At 38.6% G+C, this 18,564-nt stretch overlaps 3 protein-coding genes across 4 annotated transcripts; all 3 read left to right on the top strand.

The window, feature by feature from the left end:
- Positions 1-1,513: 1,513 nt before the first annotated feature.
- On the top strand, positions 1,514-2,741 carry LOC137950909 (FLUCTUATING-LIGHT-ACCLIMATION protein 1, chloroplastic-like). The gene is made up of 3 exons (XM_068797570.1): positions 1,514-1,650; positions 1,736-1,906; positions 2,303-2,741. Exons 1-3 carry the CDS (start codon positions 1,514-1,516, stop codon positions 2,541-2,543), a joined length of 549 nt encoding a protein of 182 aa, XP_068653671.1. The 3' UTR covers positions 2,544-2,741.
- Positions 2,742-3,283: 542 nt separating this feature from the next.
- LOC137950276 (pentatricopeptide repeat-containing protein At3g61360) lies at positions 3,284-5,247 on the top strand. Its single transcript, XM_068796666.1, has one exon. It carries the CDS (start codon positions 3,284-3,286, stop codon positions 4,832-4,834), a length of 1,551 nt encoding a protein of 516 aa, XP_068652767.1. The 3' UTR covers positions 4,835-5,247.
- Positions 5,248-5,559: 312 nt separating this feature from the next.
- On the top strand, positions 5,560-18,112 carry LOC137949797 (uncharacterized). Of its 2 annotated transcripts, none has more exons than XM_068795984.1 (12): positions 5,560-5,872; positions 6,959-6,992; positions 7,090-7,138; positions 8,122-8,192; positions 8,478-8,536; positions 8,839-8,937; positions 14,184-14,241; positions 14,814-14,950; positions 15,273-15,329; positions 16,901-16,998; positions 17,281-17,492; positions 17,589-18,112. In XM_068795984.1, exons 1-12 carry the CDS (start codon positions 5,795-5,797, stop codon positions 17,687-17,689), a joined length of 1,053 nt encoding a protein of 350 aa, XP_068652085.1. In that variant the 5' UTR covers positions 5,560-5,794; the 3' UTR covers positions 17,690-18,112. The 2 variants fall into 2 exon arrangements, with proteins under 2 accessions (XP_068652085.1, XP_068652084.1); XM_068795983.1 differs by having other exon boundaries at positions 6,944-6,992.
- The last annotated feature ends 452 nt before the right edge of the window (positions 18,113-18,564 follow it).

Here is an 18,564-nt window from a genome sequence, read left to right as displayed (position 1 = left end):
GTATAACAAGGTTGAAAGAAAGGGATGAGCAAATCAAGGCGATAAACACTTAAATTGCATAACTCATGTAAAAAAACGAGTCATTGAAAACAAACATTAGAGGATCTTCCCATCTCAAAAATCCTCATGAACGCAACTCAGCTTCAAAAGGGATACCTTATGCTCCAACAACAAGTTCTTCAACACTGAAGGCAATACTTTATCGTTTGACTCTCTCAAGGTAATCGTTAAAAATGTTGCTCTAGACTTTCACCTGCACACACAACTTCTCAAGCATATGTTTAACCTTACAAAATATAATCCAAGCTCTAGAAATGCTACTTGGAACAAACCCCCTAGGTTCCAACAATTGGATGGAAATGACAACCCCAAAGCATCCTTTTACACACTTGAAGGTAAATGTATTCCACTATTTTGTTGAACAAGCTCCCGCAAAAATAAATTCCTGAAGTCACTTCTATAACACCCATGACAATGTTATATTAATAGAGTTCACCAATACTAAGCAATGAAAAAGTAATTGACTACATGAACCATCGGTAAGAGTTGAGCTTGAACTGCAAAGAAAGCACACAAGCGGGGTTTGCTATACTTTGTGCAAAAGTTACTGGGTTACGACGTAAGTGGGTCGATAAAAAAACTGGTTTTGTACAGTATCTCTAACCATCACATCATCAGTCTTCTCATTTAACATCTGCATTATTGTACCGGGAAGGACGCTGAAGCAGGCTGTGGTGTCCTTGCTAGGGGTCAAAAACTCTAGCTGGCTGGAAGGAGGCACGTATGTCATCCCCGCAGGGACACACCGAACCTTAATGGCGATTGAACTTTCATTTTCTTGGAGCTACTTTCGTGTTTCAACGACTCATTGATTGCTAATCTCTGGGCAAGGGTCACTTGCTTGTTTATAAGGAAATTAGTTAGGTACAGTAGGGTGTCGTGAGCTGTATTTGAAATGGCAAAGGGAGCTTTACTGAAAATCCTATCCTATCCTGTCTTTTCATGACCTTCGTCGGTGATAAACTTGAAGATGTGATTGGGTCTTCCAGTACTCTTTGCAGATAACTAGTTCGAGGTGATGGATACGATAGAAGCGGGTGGTGCTGTTCAGATGGCTTGATTGAAATGGAACTTTGTTTGCGCAAAAAGTCACTGTTTAAAGGGGTCGTGTAGTTAATGAAAAAGAAAGAGGGATGAACCGAGAGTTAACTCACTGATTTTGTGCTCATTGGGAGTTTCCCAGAAATGATGGCCATACCGGATGAGGTTTCTTACTAACTAATACTCCATGGGCCGCCAGAAACGCAAGCCCAGTAGTCTTCAAATATCAGCCTTCTTGAAAACCACCCCCGATCCATTCACATCTGGTCACGTGGCAGTTTCCCAGCCACATAAAGGATAAGCTGCTGCTCCTATTCGAAAGATCCACTCTGTCCCAGATTCTGGAATCGGGAAATTAACTCCGCTTTTACCAATTGCGTCCTCAATCGCCTTCGTTTCGCTCCAGCTAGCCATGGCCCTGGCCTCTTCTCACCAGAGTTTTCTCCTCAGAACTCTTTGTCCAACTTACAGACCGAGGAAAAAGCTGAAGCCGCTGCTTTTTGTCTCATGTTCCTCGTCCATCTACAACAAAGAACCAGTCTCTCCAAGGTATGTATTATGGAATTGCCTTGATGGTAGTCCCTCCTGGTCCTGAGTGATGTAGTTAACGTTATTCGTAGTGTTGAATTTGCAGTGGAAATGATGTAGGGTTAGCGAAAATAGCATTCGTCACACTTGCAGCAGGCGTTCTGACGATGGGTTCTGTTCATGAAGCTGTGGCGGCCAAGTCTGGCGGTCGGGTGGGTGGTCTGGCGTTTCGATCCGCTGCTCCACGGTCATCGTCTCCGCGGATCAATAACTCGAGGTGAGAACTGAAGAGAATCTATTATCTTAGTACATAGTTACTGGGCTTTCTGCTAATCACTGGAGCATGATGTGGGCGTGGTGCTGCTGCCGCCTGAATCATCTCATCTGCTACCTCTGTGACTGAGGAATCTTAGTTATCCGCTCTGAATCAATTCTCTTACCCAGTGATTTGGAGGCTTTAGACTTTTTGTGCTCAAGTAGGAAATTTAGAGGAATTCATTTGTCAGACTGATGACTGAACTATTCCCAATCAAAATGAAAAAGATGATTCTTCTTCCTTGCCTTCCCAGAAAACAATTGCAAACTAATTTGCATTTGTTATAGTAGGAACACAGCAATTGTAGTAGTATGCACTGAATTCTATAACCTTTGGATGATATGCTAAAATGAGCAGGACAAATATTTTCATAAACCCACCAGTGGCGCCGCCTCTTGTCGGAGGCTATGGGTTTGGATCGCCGTTCTACGGCGGATGGGGCTGGTATCCCTTCTCATTCTTCGTGCCAGGACCAAGCGTCGCCATCGGTGTTGGCGGGGGATCCCATTTTTTTGAACTGCTGCTGGTTCTCGGGGTGGTTGCGACCGTCATCAGACGTTTCAGAGGATCAGGAGATGATGAGGACGACGACTTCTGAGGGCGAATTTTGATTAGATGTTCGCGAAGCAAATTTTGAAGCGGGGAGGTACCAGAACTGCGTTACCTTCTTCAACTTGTATATTGTGTAACAGTGTAATCAATGAAATGTCTGCAATGGTTGTAGAATTTTGAATTTTTTGAGAAAACCAAAACCTAAAGCTGCCTTTTACGGAGAAATCGTGATACTCTTAAAACAGAGCCGCCTTTTTAGTTTCAGACAATTGGTCGTCCACGTCTGAAAATTTACTTGCATTTCTTCGTCATATAGTCCTTTGGAGGTTCTTTGAGACTCTAATGGTGTAGACTTTTAAAAAATCATTTAATTAAGAAATTAAAATGATTTTTCTTTTAAATATAATTAAGTAAATCTTCCGTGCGAGGAGAACAAGGCCTTTCTTGCATGGCTAATAGGAGGAGAATGATCCAAACTTTCCCAGGTATTCTACTGGTAACACACCAATGATGCCTATATCGCTTTTAAATATATATCGGATTTTACCTACCCGATTCACTCCATATTAGCCGACACAGACTGATATAAGGGGAATGTATTTGTCGATCTATTTGATGTGTATAAATTTGTTTAGATCATCGATACAGATCGAAAATACAAGACAAGCAATTAACACTGTCCACAAGGTGAAATGGTAAACCCAACCCCTGGGTCCAAAATTCGTGTATGTATCTTCTCAGTCTGAAATTGCGCGAAAGCCATATCGCGAGAGAGACTGCCAGACGATGATCGTCTCTAGGAAACTTCAAAAACTCACCGCCCATTTCTCCGTCAGAACCCCATTATCCCTCACTTTTCATTCATCCTTCTCTTCGGCGCCAACCCAAGTTCCTGAGGCTGATGCATCCTCCTCTATAGATTGCCTCGCAAAACTCATCAATGACCACCCTTTCCCGTCCGAGTCTTTCCACTCCTTCCTCCGCAAACATATCCAACCCCTGCTTATCTCCCCGTTCGTCGTTGATTCAGTCCTAGGCCGCCTATTTTCTGGTCATGCCAATGCCCTTAAAGCTTTAGAATTGTTCCGGTTTTCCTTTCAATCTCCCGTGCACCAACCCTCACCTCTCGCCTTGGAAAAAACCCTCCTGTTCCTCACTAGGATCCGCCATTTCGACAAATCATGGGAACTAATGCAAGAAGTGCACCAAAAACAACCGTCTCTGATTACCTACAAATCTCTAAGCATACTTTTACTAAGATATGCTAAATGCAAGTCTTTTGATGACACCCTGGAAATGTTTGATAAAATGAAGAGACTGTGTGGCAAAGGCAAATTTGGAACCGATGAATATAATATCCTTCTCCGAGCTTTTTGTACCCAGAGGCAAATGAAGGAGGCCCGTGCGGTGTTCCGAAAATATCATTCCTTGTTTGAACCGAATGCAAAGACGTTCAATATCTTGCTTCTGGGTTTTAAGGAATCAGGAAATATTACGGCGGTGGAGTTGTTTTATCATGAAATGATTAGGCGGGGATTCAGACCAAATCATGTCACTTATGGCATTAGAATTGATGCGTATTGCAAGAAGGGACATCTTTCGGATGCTTTAAGAGTAACGGAAGAGATGGAGAAAGCGAAAATTTCACCAACATTAGAAACTATGACTACTCTGGTGTATGGAGCAGGCATTGCTCGTAACCCAATTCGTGCCCGGCAACTGTTCGAGGAAATATCAACTAGAAAGTTAGAACCTGATATCGGTTCTTACAACGCTTTACTGGGTTCATATGTTCGAGTTGGGGACCTGAAAAGTGGAGTTGAATTGATGAATAAAATGGAAGAGCTGGGTGTCGGTTGTGATGATGTGACTTACCACACAATGTTCTGGGGAATGAAGAAGTTTGATGACATTGAAGGTGTTTGTCATATGTACAGTAGAATGGTTACAAATAAATTGGTGCCCAAAATGAGAACAGTGGTTATGCTCATGAAATTATTTTGTGAAAATGGTCTTTGCGACTTGGGGTTGGGTTTGTGGGTGTACTTAGTGGAGAATGGTTGCTGTCCCCATGGACACTCACTAGATTTGTTGGTCACAGCCTTGTGCTGCAGAGGGAGAGTGGAGGAGGCTTATAAATGTGTTATGCAAGTGGTAGTGAGAGGGAGGCACCCAAGTGAAATTTCATTTCAAGTATTGGAGGACTTCTTAATGAAAATGGGGAAAATGAAGAAGCTGGAGGATCTCAATCGGATGATGAGGAGATTACAAACTGTCATGCCTCTTTCTAGAGGGAACGCTGTAGGTCTTAGTACTGATGTTAATCTGCAGGGATGATTTTCCTACCTGGAGCTTTTCTGGTAATGAAATTATGATAATGCTAATGAAAGAAGGCTTTGGGAGAGAGGGACAAAAAGGCAAGAGTAGAAAGTTTTGGTGCTGTTCGATGGTATGGTCTGTAACATGCTGTTTGTATAGTTCTTCTTGTCATTATTTTGGTTTGAACACATCCTACAACGATTTCTTTGAGACCGATGAAGAGGGGAGGCATCTGCTCGAAGGCTTGAATTCAGGGATTTTGTACCTCAGGCGAGTTTCTATGCCCATTTTGAGAGTCATTGTAGAGCTTGGACAGGATCCACATGCTCCTTGGAGCTTCAGTACTACAACAAGGCTGATGGTGGACATCTCCTTACACATTAAAGGATGAATTTATTTATTTTTCATAAAATTAAGCAAAACTAGTGAGACTTGAGAGCCATTTTTTTAAAATATTTTACTTGTGACCATTAGTATTAAAATATTTATAAATTAGTGGCTCATCCGATGAAATTAGTTTAACAAGATTTTTTAGATTTAAAAAAATCTGATTGGGTTTTTACCTGTTTTAATAAGAGTATTTCAGGTATTTTAATTATTAAATAAATGGTTTCATGAGCGCAGGAGGTAAAAAGAATAATTTTGTCATATTCTGAATTTTACTCAAATAAAATTAAAAATTGCCGCTAGGCCGAAACCGTAAAATGCATGTCTGAACTCTGAAACACGCGCCAAATCCCCTCGTTCCCAGCTGCCTTGGCTTTCTCTTCTATCTCGGCTGGGGCACGTCGTCTGATGTTTACCGGCGGCACGTCATCTTTTATTCTTCAGTCTACCTCTTTTCAACTTTCGACACATCCTGTTTTCCATGTAATCCTGGACTCGACTGGGGTAATTTTCTCAGCAACTTTATTTTCCACTTTCGACGACTGAAAAAGTAAAAGGAGCCGAAGACTTCTTTCCCCGACTACGTAGATCATGGAGAGTGACTTGGAAGAGTCTGGAAGGAGGAAGACCCCGCGGAAGAAACCTATTACAAGTGACCCTGCTTTCAAGGTGTTTCCTTGCCCTATTTATCCCCCTTTTAAGAAATTCGGAATTGTAGTCTAGTTTGTTCAATTTTGTGATTGGAGGAACTGTCATAGTTTTCTCTCCTTTTTAATGTGGTTGAAAAATTATAGTTTTATTTTAAAATTTTATTTACTGGTTGCTTTCTGCGGCATATGATTTCTTCATGTTTTGCTCGTTTCTGATTGCTGAGATTGTAAACCTTCTTTTTGGTTCTTATCTGACGGGCATCTGGATGTTATTCTAGTTTTAAGATTAAGTTTTGGTGTCAACGGGAAAGGTGAATTAGTAGCGATCTATACACCTTCTTTGCTGCAATTGTGCATGGAATGTGTTAAAAACACATAAAAAATAAACTTCACTACGTTGACATAGAACACTGTAATCGATACCTAAAGTCTGATTCCGATTGGCCGGTATGGATGATAGGAAGCGTGTCCAGCTAATGTTTCACGTTCAAGGTACGTAAGTTTAGCCTACTCTTGAATTGTGAACTGTCTGAAAATGCTGAGACTGAATGAGGAACTGTTAACAGACTTAAATGCTTCTTTAAGACAAACATACATGATGTCGCATACAATCTCCTAATGGGCATGGTTGAAATGCTGCTACGCCGTGTAGAACTTTTGTCTTCTTTTGATAAAAATGCAGCTAAAACAGCTTCGTTTGCATAAGGTGCCCTAACCGGATAAGTGGAAAGCAATTATGTGGTTTGCTTCTGTGTTTTATTATGTTTCTTATAGAATTTTTTTGTTCTTTGCGGAGTTTGTTTCTTACTTTAACACTCCGATTTAAAATCATCATATTGCTAAGAAATTATGTGGTCCAACATCCTTCTTATTGGTCTTTTTTGTGTTACCACACAATGTCTTTTAGAAATATCAAAACAAACGGAACAAAGTGTTTTAAAAAAGAAGAAGGAGAAAATAAAACAAAAAATGATGGTGAGCATGTTGAGATTTCCCCTTGAATCAGATAGGATTGCAGCATACGGCTATATTGCAGTTTTTGGGTCTTCATCTTAGCTTTCTTTTGTCCAATGATGTTGATTTTCTTTAGACTTTTATGCAAGAGGAAGATTTGCAGCTGGAGACTACCCGAGCAAGATGTAAGCCATCTTTGCATATTTTTTCATTTGCAGTTTTGAAGGGCACTGATTTGTTGTTTCGGCATGGGTTGCTAAACTTGTCTTATTTCTCTTTCAGTGTCTAACCTTGTCAGAAGGCATGAAGAATTGACGGAACGTTTATCAAGGTATTGTTGATCAGATGCTTAAGGATCATGTTTGATGCAGTTCTTGGCTTGTTTCACTGGATGAAAACATCTTTAGTATTGATGCTTATTCAGATGTGGGGCTGATCTATTTTAAAATTTGTATGAGGAGTGCTGTTTAAGTGTGTTACAGTTATAAAATCTTCTATTACAAGGGGTATATGGTGTTAAATATCACTTCTTAAATGCATTTAAGCATGAGAGTTTGCTAATGGCCATCAAAATATGAAGCTTTACCTGCTTAATACAATAACACTTACATATTTTTTTCTTTGAAACTTTGGTTGTAGAAAAACTAGCTTGGTGTAACACTCAGTTTTTGAATTTGACAAATGAAAAATGAACAGAGAACTAAGAAACAGTAGCATGAGTTTCTTGTCTTTTAAGCTTCTCTAAATTTGGCCTAGGTTTATTTATTATTTTTGTTGCATTTGGCGAAATGTTTGTGCTTAAAATAATTCCCAAAAGTTGGTCATTACTTTTTTATTTTATAATCAGGCATATAAGCTGTGATATCTTTCCTTATGTATATAATGATTATTTGCATGGTCTATTAAAGCCATCTTTTTGCATGCTTTCAATGCGAACATACATAATTTCAACTGCAAGTCTAATGAGTGTCATATTTAGCTATTTCATATAATTATTACGAGTGCATTCCAGGGAAGAAAAAGACTAGTTAATTTCATGTGGTAGCTATGTATAATGTTATGTCTTTAAGAATTGCAAAAGAACTTTAAAATGAATGTTTTAGCTGCATTGATGTAATATCAAGTATCCTGCATAATCGTTATTAACTTTGTTCTATTTTCCTTCCATTTGATAGTCTGTTGCTATGTTAAGATGCCAAAGTAGAAAAAGAAGAAAAAGAACAAATGGCTGAATTTTTTTAAAAACGAACAAATTGCCAAGGCTCTTTATATTCAACCTGATTCTTTTGACTGAAGGTTCTGCACTTGCCACAGGGATTCTGACAAGCTTGTTTTTGAACGTCTTCAAAAGGAGTTTGAAGCTGCACGAGCTGCTCAAACTGAAGGTAGCAGTCATGTGGCTTTGAGTTTGCAGATTCGATTATTATAGTAGTCTCTTTGTTTTAAATTATCAAAGCATCTTTTGCCCTAATCTACTTTCTGTGAATGGTTTATTCTCTTTATGTTCTTAAACTATTCAAGTGCCTCCTTTTTGTTATATTTCCAAACATTACCACACCTTCCATATGTCTTTTGTCATTATGGGTTTATTTTTATTTCATTTTAATAAAAGCATCCACTTATGGTGAATGGCAATTGTTTTTAACTCCTAGTGAAAGTGCGTTTTGCAGAGATATCTTTGGATGGTGAACAATGGAATGATGGCTTATTAGCTACAATCAGAGAGAGGGTAAGTTTTTTCTTTATTTTTAATTTGCTCACCTGTGTTCCACTTGCTGTCCATATTTGTTATCTCAAAAGTGTGATGGAAGCACGAGTTTTTGTCACCCTGTGTTACATCAAAGTAAATTGTGTGATGACTTTCTTGGTTTACTTGAGGTCCATTGGTTAACCTTGCATTTAGTTCTTGGATTTTGTGTAATAAGATACAAGTAAACCAATGAACTTCAACTTTTCTAGGTGTGTGTGTGTGTGGTCAATCCTTTTTTATGTTATTATAGTGTTTGATGGGTAATCAGTCTTTCATATCAGGTCCACATGGAAGCAGATAGGAAGGCAATGCCAGATCAGAAAAGTATTGTACCAGATTCTCACTTCCAAGGGAAAACAACTTACAAAATTGGAACTAAGGTACTACTCTTTTAGACTAGATTTTTCTCGGTTTCTTTGTGGCTACTTTTGTTTTCTTGTTATGCTGAAAGCAGGAAGAATTCAAGATTACTAACCCTGGTTAAGGTCTAGCTGTCATTTTGATTATTTTTTTTGCCATTCTTTAATATTGTCTGAGTTGGTAACTTTCTCTGCTTTAGGATGTCATTATGTTCCATATTTAAGTAATGTGCATGTGTTCTCATGTATAATAAAGTAAGAGATCTCATTGCACAAGAAGTTCCATATCACATGAGGCTAGGTGACAATGCGGAGGAGGGAGAGAGGGGGGGGGGGAGGTGCTCTGGTTTTTTTTTTTAATGTTAATTACTTACTACAACCAATATCCCTAGAGAAATTTTAACCTGAGAAAGAAAAAAGTATACATGGAACCTGGATATTTCTTCCTCCCATCAGGGTTCAACTGTATGGAGGGTTTCATTTGGGGCACCAATTGTTTTGGCCTTTTTTCTCATGTAAAGTAGAAAGTTTCTAACAGGTAGGGACAAACACAAGCTTATTAATAGAAATCTGAAAATGTGACTTTTCGATTGGTAAACTGCTTCTCACCACAAAATGTTGATTGGAGGAGCCAATCCAGCTGAGGTAATCAGCAACAATATTCACTGTCCGGGCGTATGTCTCCATATGTTGGTGAAGAAAGAAATGAAGTTATGATAAGTTGCTTGCTGTTTTCCTGCTCCTTCCTGCTTTGCTTGCTTGGAGTTTATTTGGGACCCCTAAAATCTAATTCTTTGCTAGGAATGGCTGCATGGGAAGATCTTGACATGAGCTAATTGATTAAGCGAGGTTCATCTCTTCCAAGCACGGCCTATTTGCTGTGCGGCAGCTTGAAGAAAGCATTGATCATCGGGTAGTTCATGGCAGTTTATCTTTGAAGATATGGAACTTCTACCTTACTTTGCTCGGAATATATCTCTCATGCCTAAATCATTTGTTGACTTTTTTACCATGGCTGTGGATATTTCTCTGCTGCTTATGGGAAAAATAATGCTTAAGGCTTGTTAGCTTTTGTTCCCTGGGTTATTTGGTGGGAGAGAAATCAACTTTGCTTTTGGCAGTTGGCTTCTTCATGGTGCTCTGTTGCAGATAAGGTCATGGTTCCATGGCTGTGTTCCCTTGATAGTTTTGAAGAAACTTTTAGGGGCTTTATCCGTTTGGCATCAGATTGCCAATTTGTCTTTGACTAAGAAATCAATGCTGGTTGAGTGGTCTCCTCTGGATGAAGGGGTGATAAAGCTAACTTTGATGGTTCCTCCATTGACAACCCAGGGCCATTTGGATTTTATGGTATCTTTGGGAGATTCTGTCTTCTTTTGCTGGTCCATTGGGTCATTCTTATTCAACATCTGCTGAGCTCTTTGTTGTCCTCCATGGTTTGCAGATTTTTTGAGGAAAATTTCATGGCTTGCTTTATGTTAAAGGGGATTCCAGTAGTGTCATTAGCTAGTGCTTGAGGAAGAAGATGCCGCCTCCTTAGCAACATGAGTCTGTGTTCCTTGAAATTCAGGCCTGAGTTTGAATATTGTTTGTAACTAGTCTTTTATTCCTAGATCAGCTATAAAGAGGAGGTTACCCTGTAATCCCTCATTGTTATGGGTACTCCCTCCCGATTTGTATTCTTGTCCTCAGGCTGTGGAATGAAATGTCTTTTCTCAAAAAAGAAAAAAGGTCCTCAATCTCATCAAAGAAGTGCAAGACATGGATAGGGGGATTGATCTACCTGAAGCCTATCTGGTGATAGTCACAAAATCACCTTCCACAAGAAGAGGGTCAACAAGCTATTACAGTAAACTCTCAATCCCTAAAGGTGTGATGCAGTAGCCACACCTTTGTATAATTGCAATGACTGTTAAGGGGAGAAAAGACTAGATGAATGGAGCCTCAGAGTGTTGGATGACACCATCCCCACTGGTCAAGCTCCACTACTGCCATTACAATTCAGATTTGTTCCCATGATTCCTCTAACTGACTAAGTATCCCCATCAAAATACACCAGCAAACCCCAGCCATGGTAAGGCGGTAGAGCTTCATTCTTGTTGAACCTGTCATCAAGGCCACCAATTGCTCTAATAGGTACGGGCTAGTGTGGGGGTGGATAATTAAAAACCAAACTTGCGTAAATGGACACCCAAAATTTGGGTGAAATGGGGCAAGGAGGGTTGAGCAGTTGTATCTACCTTCTAATTCCAAAGTTTTCAAGTTTGTTTTCAATAATCTTCCCATGTTTAATTAGTTATTCAGCAGTGTATTAATGAGCCTCGTTATATTGCAGCTTTAAAAATGGAAAAAAAAGTTGGTGAAAAATGACTTGAGCCTTTGGCTTAATAGTCACGGGAAAGCAAGAGTGGGGCGGGGGGTGTTGGGCTGGGGTTTGCATGTGTATTCAACATTCAAAACAAAGGGTCCTGCACTTAGCATCACACTGAAGGAAATGGGTGACTTTAGGTGGTGCTAGGTGCTCCAAGTGACTGCTGTCAAAGGTTGAAGACTAAGATCCAAGCCAAGTAGATGTGCACATTGGCAGGTTACTATTTATGATGTAAAGGAGCTCCTTGTCCATGTGATAATAGTGTCACCAACTCCTCTGATGTAGGGGTTATCAAGGAGGGAAAAAGTTACTTATGTAGTGGTTTAGGAATCTATTAGAGCATGGGTTCGTTAATGTCACGCGATTGATATAGTTGCCATTGAGGGAGAGAGATCTTTGGACTGAAATTTGTGGGTTCATAGCAGTTCTAAACGATATAGGAAAAGCATTGTCAAGGAAGTGCCCCCTCTTCAAACCTTGTGTGGTCAAGGCTCTTGAATTGTTGCATTGACCCACTTTGAGCAGATGGTGAGTTCTCTAAAAAATTTATAGATAGTCCTAAGTTAGAAATAGGGTTGCTATTTACTTTGTGCTACTTACTGACCATTTGATGTTCCTTATCCTTCAGTAGTAACCTATGGTTTGCTGACACGAATTTGGGTGGTCCTATCTTAAAATTTGAGTTGGATCTTATGGTATGGATTATATTGGGTGACTAAAAAGAATGCGATGGTTCAAATCCTAGTCACTTTTAAATTCATATAAAAAATATTAAAAATAAACTCAAAAGGATAGAAACAACCTAATTCAGTGACATTATGAAAGTTTAAAAGTTGGGCTAGTTCCTCATAAAATGGTTCGGGAAGTTTCTACCCAAATAATAAGCTGAGGGTATTTTGAAACCTAGACCATGTGAGGTTATTATCTCACACATAACAATTCTCACTCTCAGACGACTGGCTTGAGACATGAAACACAAGTATTGTTATAGATCGGTGAAACTTTCTACGCACTAATACTCAGATCTTGGTGTAACCAACAACCTGGTTCAATACATGCCGAATATACACACATTGCCATTGAGAATATACATAGAGGCCACATGGAACACAAATGTGGGCCTGGGTTGGCTCTGACACCATGTTAAAGTTTGAGTCCAATCCTTCCAATTTGACTTGCTGAAGTTGGAGGCTTATAGGCATGGAATCTTTTCAAGCCAAACTAAGTAAGACTATTATTCCTCAGTCAGCAATTTCTACTTTCAAATAACTTGTGTGAGATGTGGAACACGTGTACAACTATAGAATAGTGCACTTGTTTACCCACAAACAAATATTGTATTTGTTTGAAGGGGTAATCTTGGACACTTGGGGGGGGGGGGGGGGGGGGGGGGGGGGGTTGGACAGCTTATATGTTTTACATTGTACCATTTTTGGGCTTTATGATGCTTCTGTAGCCAAGGTTTTTGTGCCCTTCTTTTGTGGGACAAGAGTTTATTCTCAGGCTTTCTTGTGTCCACTTATCGTGGAAAGGGATTCTTTGGTGGTTATCGCTTGCTTTTCTTTGCAGAAGGTTCTTAGCATGGTGTTTTCTTCCTATCTATTATTAGATGGGTCAAATTTGTCAACCTCTTCAAATTACGTGGAGTCACATTTTGCTTAGTGTGAACTGTATAGCTGATTTGTTGGTACATGTGGGAGTTCCCTTGCGACATCTTATTATGGGAACTTCCTTTTGGCTTGAAGCTTCATGATTGGAAATTGCTATATTGCAGTTTTTTTTTTATTCCTGTGTTGTACCAAGATGGGTCTTCTTCTTTTTCTTCCATATATACGCTTTTGTATGTTAGTTTTCCTATCCCTGTCTCCTTTAACACAATTCTTATCATTTAAGAATAATAATATTTGTAGTACTTTCATTAACATTATTAGTAAATTGATGAGAAGTAAAAAATGGATGTTTCAAGTTCAAAAGCAACTGATGCCTTGATTAAATCAATTTCTCCAAACACATTACCATCTCTTTGAAGGAAATTAAATCAATTAATGGTTATGATTGGTTAGGTTTTGTTCATCCATTTGGATTATATGATATTAACCGTGTGAGCTCTTTAAACTGAAGACATTACCAGTTTTTTTAATGTGAATCTTAATAATATATAGGAGTCAAACTAAGTTTAGTGGTTGGAGTCAAACTAGTAACATTCTTGCAGTCTTGCTGGTTGTATTATCTAGTACAAACTTATGTTATTGTGAGAAACACTAAAATGTATTATTTTTAACATACTTAGGAATGAAGCACTAATTTTAGAGCATCTAACATTAGTCTAGATGTAAATGCCCGTTACACAGGTAAACCTGGTCAATTTGGATGACTATGCTGATCAAGTCAACTTGGCAGAACCACAGGGTCCTGGCAGCAGAATAGCTTTGAGTCACATCTAGTATGTTCAACCCATTGGCCTGGCTTGCTGATCCTAAATTCCAATATGGTTCAGCTAGTAGTTTGTCTACTTGTGTGGGAAAACCATGGTATCTACTTGCCATGCAACTATAGGTTACTAGTGTCCTGAAAATGAACTGAGAGCATAACTATCATGTCTGATATATGATTGGATTCGAGCTTGCTTTGAACCATTTTGTTTATCATGCTTTCAGACCATGCTCTTGATGTCGTGACTCAAGTAGAATCTAAAACTTTTTAACTGTAATTTTTTTTCATGTACATATTTGCTGCGGTGTAGGCTGCCAAAGAGACTTGTGAATCTTAATGATTTTGCAATCTAATCTAAGTATCTCACTCGATTTGAATGCACAATTATGTGGTTTTTGATTTCAAGGTTTAGCTGATTGACGCTTCACTGATGGAATCTACAGCTTCTTATTCTTTTGTGCAGGTAATTTGTTGCTTCGAAGGAGCAAGAATTGGGATTCAGTATGAAACGTCATATGCTGGTACCTTCTCACTATTTCTGCTTCTAATTTTAAATTTTTTCTCTGCTTCATTCTTTTCTCTAATGCCGAGATGAATTTATTGGGTCTGAATCGATCAACATGCACATGTATCAGTGGTTACTGAAATTGGGAGTATTTTGCAAAATGTTAGAATATTTTGTTGTTTTTTTTGTTTCCCTCACTGTGCTTCCTTAATGTTCATTCACAAACAGAGAAATGGAAATAAGCATGATTTTGACAATGCCATGGAATTGACTTTGTTTGTGGCTATCTTTGCAGGGTTATTAATGTTTGGTTCATCCCCAATTTTATGACTAGGAAAATTGATGTCTTGTTATACTGCCCAATTTTAAGAAGTTGATTTTGACTATACATAGGTGACTTTTAATTACTACCAAGTACATGAAGATGGTCTTGATGAGTAATCATTATTTTTTTGCTTGTTCATTGTGCTTGGATGTTGCTCATATTTCATTTTTTCTGTCTGAAGCATGACTTTTCTCCAAGTGTATGCTATCTGGGTGTACACAGAGAGCATGTGATTGATTTCGCCCTGGCCTTTCTCTTGTCAGGAGAACCTTGTGAGATTTACCATTGTGTACTCGAGAGCAAATCATTCCTTGAGAAGATGACCGTCATTGAACATACGGTTCCCTTTTTCCTTCCAATACGGGAAGCAGAAAATGATCTTTTATCTTCAAATGCTATGGTTTGTCAGCTTCTTGCATTTCTTCTGCTTCTTTCTTGAGCTTTTGTATTTGTTCTAGTCAGAGGATAGTTGTTTGAATGGGCTCCAAGATCTCAGTTGACAGATCCATTTTGGCCTTTTTTGGGCAAGCAGAAATGGCTTCAAATGCGAGATTAATACATACCACATCTTATCAATGGATCCACTTCAGATTGGCCTGTTGTGTTAAGCACGGCTTTTTATGGCTTCCACTCCAGTATACCTTGCAAGTCCCATACTGTTCTTTACACTTGGTTTTGTTTAGAAGCTGATTCTGCCTATTTTGTGCTACTTTTTTCACCAGAAGTTCATTGATTATGTTGGAGAAATTCTGCAAGCTTATGTTGATCGACGGGAACAGGTATTTTGTTGGTTATCTTAATTTAGGGGAAGTGTCTTGAGAGCCTTGTGTTTATGACTTTTTTGTCATTCAATAAATTTTTCTGTTTTCTTATACTCCTCATTTGCAAGTTCCTTTTATGCTTTTGCCCTCTGTATATACATATTTAACCAAAAATAACTCTGAAGCAATTTTAGCTAATGAACAGTATAGCCAGGTATTGTAATCTTCACTCTTTTAATAAACTTTTACACCTTTTCTCAAAAAAAAAAAAAAAAAAAACAGTATAGGGCATCCATGCTTTTGGTGTTTTGCATTAGACCAACAAAATGAATACTTTACTGAAAAAAGGAGCTGTAGCATCTTATTAGAATATGAACTTTGGGGAATGTAGGAAATTTTCATCATATATGTGGGCAACGAGTGTTGGAGATGGTGATTTTACTTACATGGATGACAGGTGTAGGAGTTGCTGATCTCTTCAAAATCAGCAGATTTCACTACTGATTAATGTGTTATCAGGGTTTGCTTACTTTGGGAGCACTTCTTGTACAAACTCCTTTGTTTCTGTTCTTTACTAGCAATGTGTAACCCATTGCTGTCTAAACATATTTCCTTAGTTAACATTTTCTTTTCCATATTAGGAAGTCCTATAAAGCATGTAATTTTGTATATTTTGGGATGGTTAGAGCATTCAGCCTTACATTTTCTCTTAGATTTGTTTTAGCTAAATATAAGAGGAATGGTTCACCAGTGAGACAATTTCTACCTTCTTTTCCTTCTGTTTCCACAATTCTTTCTCACATTCTTCTCTCTCCACGTCTTCTCTAATTTCAAATCCTCAACTCTTCTTATCATGGAATCAAAACACTAGGTTCTTTTCAGTTTTTTTCAGGATCTATCGCCTTTTTCATTTCTAGGATTTAATGTTGCTCTTCAGATGGAAAACACTTGTTTGTCATGCCTCTTGCCTTTTTTTCTCATCTCTTTTTCCATCTCAGCTGCCTAAATAGTAGATCTATTTGGGTGGAACTGAAGGCTGTTTTCAGCTCTCAGTTATATTCCTCTCCTCATGATGCCAAAACTTTTATGGACATCAGGAACTGATTAAACACCTGAATGGCTACCAGATTTTTTCTTGTGTAAGGACACTTGTTGATTACTTCAGTGCTTAGTTTTGGGGTTCTTAAGTGTCTTTCAACTGTAGAATATGAGAATGGCTATGCCTTTTTTCTTTCCTTTTTTGGATCAGCTTAATAATGAATGACTCTTCCATTCTTTCAATTCCCTTCTCTCCTGAATTCTTATTTTCTGTGCTTCTTCTCTCTTTTAAATCTGACAGTTTTTTTACTCCTAAAATTGATTTAAGTAGGAGTAGAAATAACTTCTGATTGCAAGTGTAAGTTTGCCATCATAAGCATTCCGCTATCCTGTTGTTTTCTGTTGACATCCATGATAAAACGAATAGTTCCGTGCGACCTTGGGAGCATATTTATATAATTTTCATACAATGCGAGTATAATGTTATACACGGTACATATTTTCCAGCTAAATTTTTTTTATCTGTTTTTCCATTTATTTTCTTTGTACAGGTTCGTCTTATTAAGGAATTGTATGGTAACCAGATCGGAGAGCTTTATCATAGTCTCTGTTATGATTGGGTTGAATTTGTACTTGATGATTCCGATTGGTATGTTCCTACTTATCATCCATTGCATATGAAGTCATATGGATACTGTCGCCATTCCTGGGGTGGAGGCACTTGCATGTAACGGGTCCTCCAAATGAGTGGAACTTGCAATTTTCTTCATCCAAGTTAACTATTCATGTTTGGCAATATATGACATCAGTGTCTATCACATCGCAAATCCTTGTTATTATTTCATTATATTTTTTTGTCATATATTTCCAATATAAATGCTTTGGGTAAAGATAGTTTCAGCATTTTTAACTTTTTTCTTTTTGCGTGCAGTAAACTGACTGTAAGTCTCAGATACATTGACCTTGTTTCTGTCTTACCCACTCGCATTAGAGTCTTGGCTTGGCCCTTGCATTGCTCCAAGAAAATGATTACAGCTTCTGCAACAATGAATCGGAAAGGAAACTGTGCTGCTGTAGCCCAAGCAATCCCGGCTCCTCTTACTTATGCTGAGGATGCTCTGAGGACTATGAGCTTACCAGAAGGTCCTTGCCTCCGTTGAGACCTTATATTCACGTAATTTTAAACAAAAATCACAGCCCCAAAGTCTTACCATGGTTATATTTTTTTCTCTTTTGCAGCCTATGCTGAAATTGTACTGAATCTGCCTAAGGCTCTTCAACTGATATTTCCACTTCTAGAAAAGAATGCAAGCGAAAAGAATGAAGTGGATACAGCATAGACAGTGTACCGGTATTGATGTAGCTCTCCAAGTGTTATATTCGGTTACTTTAGGAACTGTGGGTTGTCTTTCGTATCTTGGAAATGTAAAATAAGCCTAGCTGGGACCAGTTGGAGCTGAAAGGGTTTTAGTGCGTATCTCATCAGTGGAGCTGTACACTGGCAATCCTCTTGTCAGAATTTCCTATTAGTAGAGGCTTTCCAGGGAGAATCTGCACTCATCTTTCAGTGTTGGAATGGGAAAAAAAAATGTTCTACTGTACAGAATGTGGCAGGCAATGTTTAGCCATCATTGTCTTCTGGTTCCGTGTACGGGCAGGCCCCATTAGTTATGTCCAGCCATTTATGGAGGCAATTTCAATCAGAAGTGTTGACTTGATTGAAATAAAAACTGCTTCTTTACGGTATTCTCATCTTTGTGATTTATTGTTGTCAAAATGATTAAAATGATCAAATTTCTTCTGTAATTTGTTAGAGGGTGTCTGAGCTGCCTAAAAAATTCGACGAGTTTTGAGGTGTGGCGTTCTGGAGCGGAAGTGACGGCCTCGCACTCTCTCGAATTAGAGAACTCGGTATCCATATTACACGATGTTGGTGTGTTGAACATATTCATATAAAATTTTCAAACTCAGAACCCCACGGCAATTGTAGCTAAACGTCAATAAATGAGTTCAAGCTGTCCATTACCATTCTCAACTCAAGAAACTAAGCTATTACAAGTGGGTAGCCAAATTATGGCAACAGTTCTTTTCTCTAACCATCGTATCACATGCTATTAGACTCGATCCATGTCGTCCAACCAAACCTTCTGTCCCTATTGCTCTCCAGAGAGAACCGATTTTAATCATCATTCTTTAAAGCTGTTCCGACTTGGCA

Source organism: Aristolochia californica, unplaced genomic scaffold, assembly GCF_029961685.1.
Source record: "Aristolochia californica isolate CCGP_79_NKW_82.1479 unplaced genomic scaffold, dmAriCali1.0.hap1 SCAF_14, whole genome shotgun sequence".
NCBI classification, from domain to species: Eukaryota; Viridiplantae; Streptophyta; class Magnoliopsida; order Piperales; family Aristolochiaceae; genus Aristolochia; species Aristolochia californica.
The sequence above is the reverse complement of the archived record's forward strand: the minus strand, read 5'-3'. Positions and strand labels throughout refer to the sequence as shown.

What these genes read in the sequence shown, in the direction of transcription:
- LOC137950909 (XM_068797570.1), top strand. Translation starts at nt 1,514, where the DNA reads ATGGCCCTGGCCTCTTCTCACCAGAGTTTTCTCCTCAGAACTCTTTGT. An exon ending in AAAGAACCAGTCTCTCCAAG is followed by an intron (nt 1,651 to 1,735) that starts GTATGTATTATG and finishes TTGAATTTGCAG; the next exon opens with TGGAAATGATGTAGGGTTAG. An exon ending in CCGCGGATCAATAACTCGAG is followed by an intron (nt 1,907 to 2,302) that starts GTGAGAACTGAA and finishes TAAAATGAGCAG; the next exon opens with GACAAATATTTTCATAAACC.
- LOC137950276 (XM_068796666.1), top strand. Translation starts at nt 3,284, where the DNA reads ATGATCGTCTCTAGGAAACTTCAAAAACTCACCGCCCATTTCTCCGTC.
- LOC137949797 (XM_068795983.1), top strand. Translation starts at nt 5,795, where the DNA reads ATGGAGAGTGACTTGGAAGAGTCTGGAAGGAGGAAGACCCCGCGGAAG. An exon ending in TAGCTACAATCAGAGAGAGG is followed by an intron (nt 8,537 to 8,838) that starts GTAAGTTTTTTC and finishes CTTTCATATCAG; the next exon opens with GTCCACATGGAAGCAGATAG. An exon ending in CTTACAAAATTGGAACTAAG is followed by an intron (nt 8,938 to 14,183) that starts GTACTACTCTTT and finishes TCTTTTGTGCAG; the next exon opens with GTAATTTGTTGCTTCGAAGG.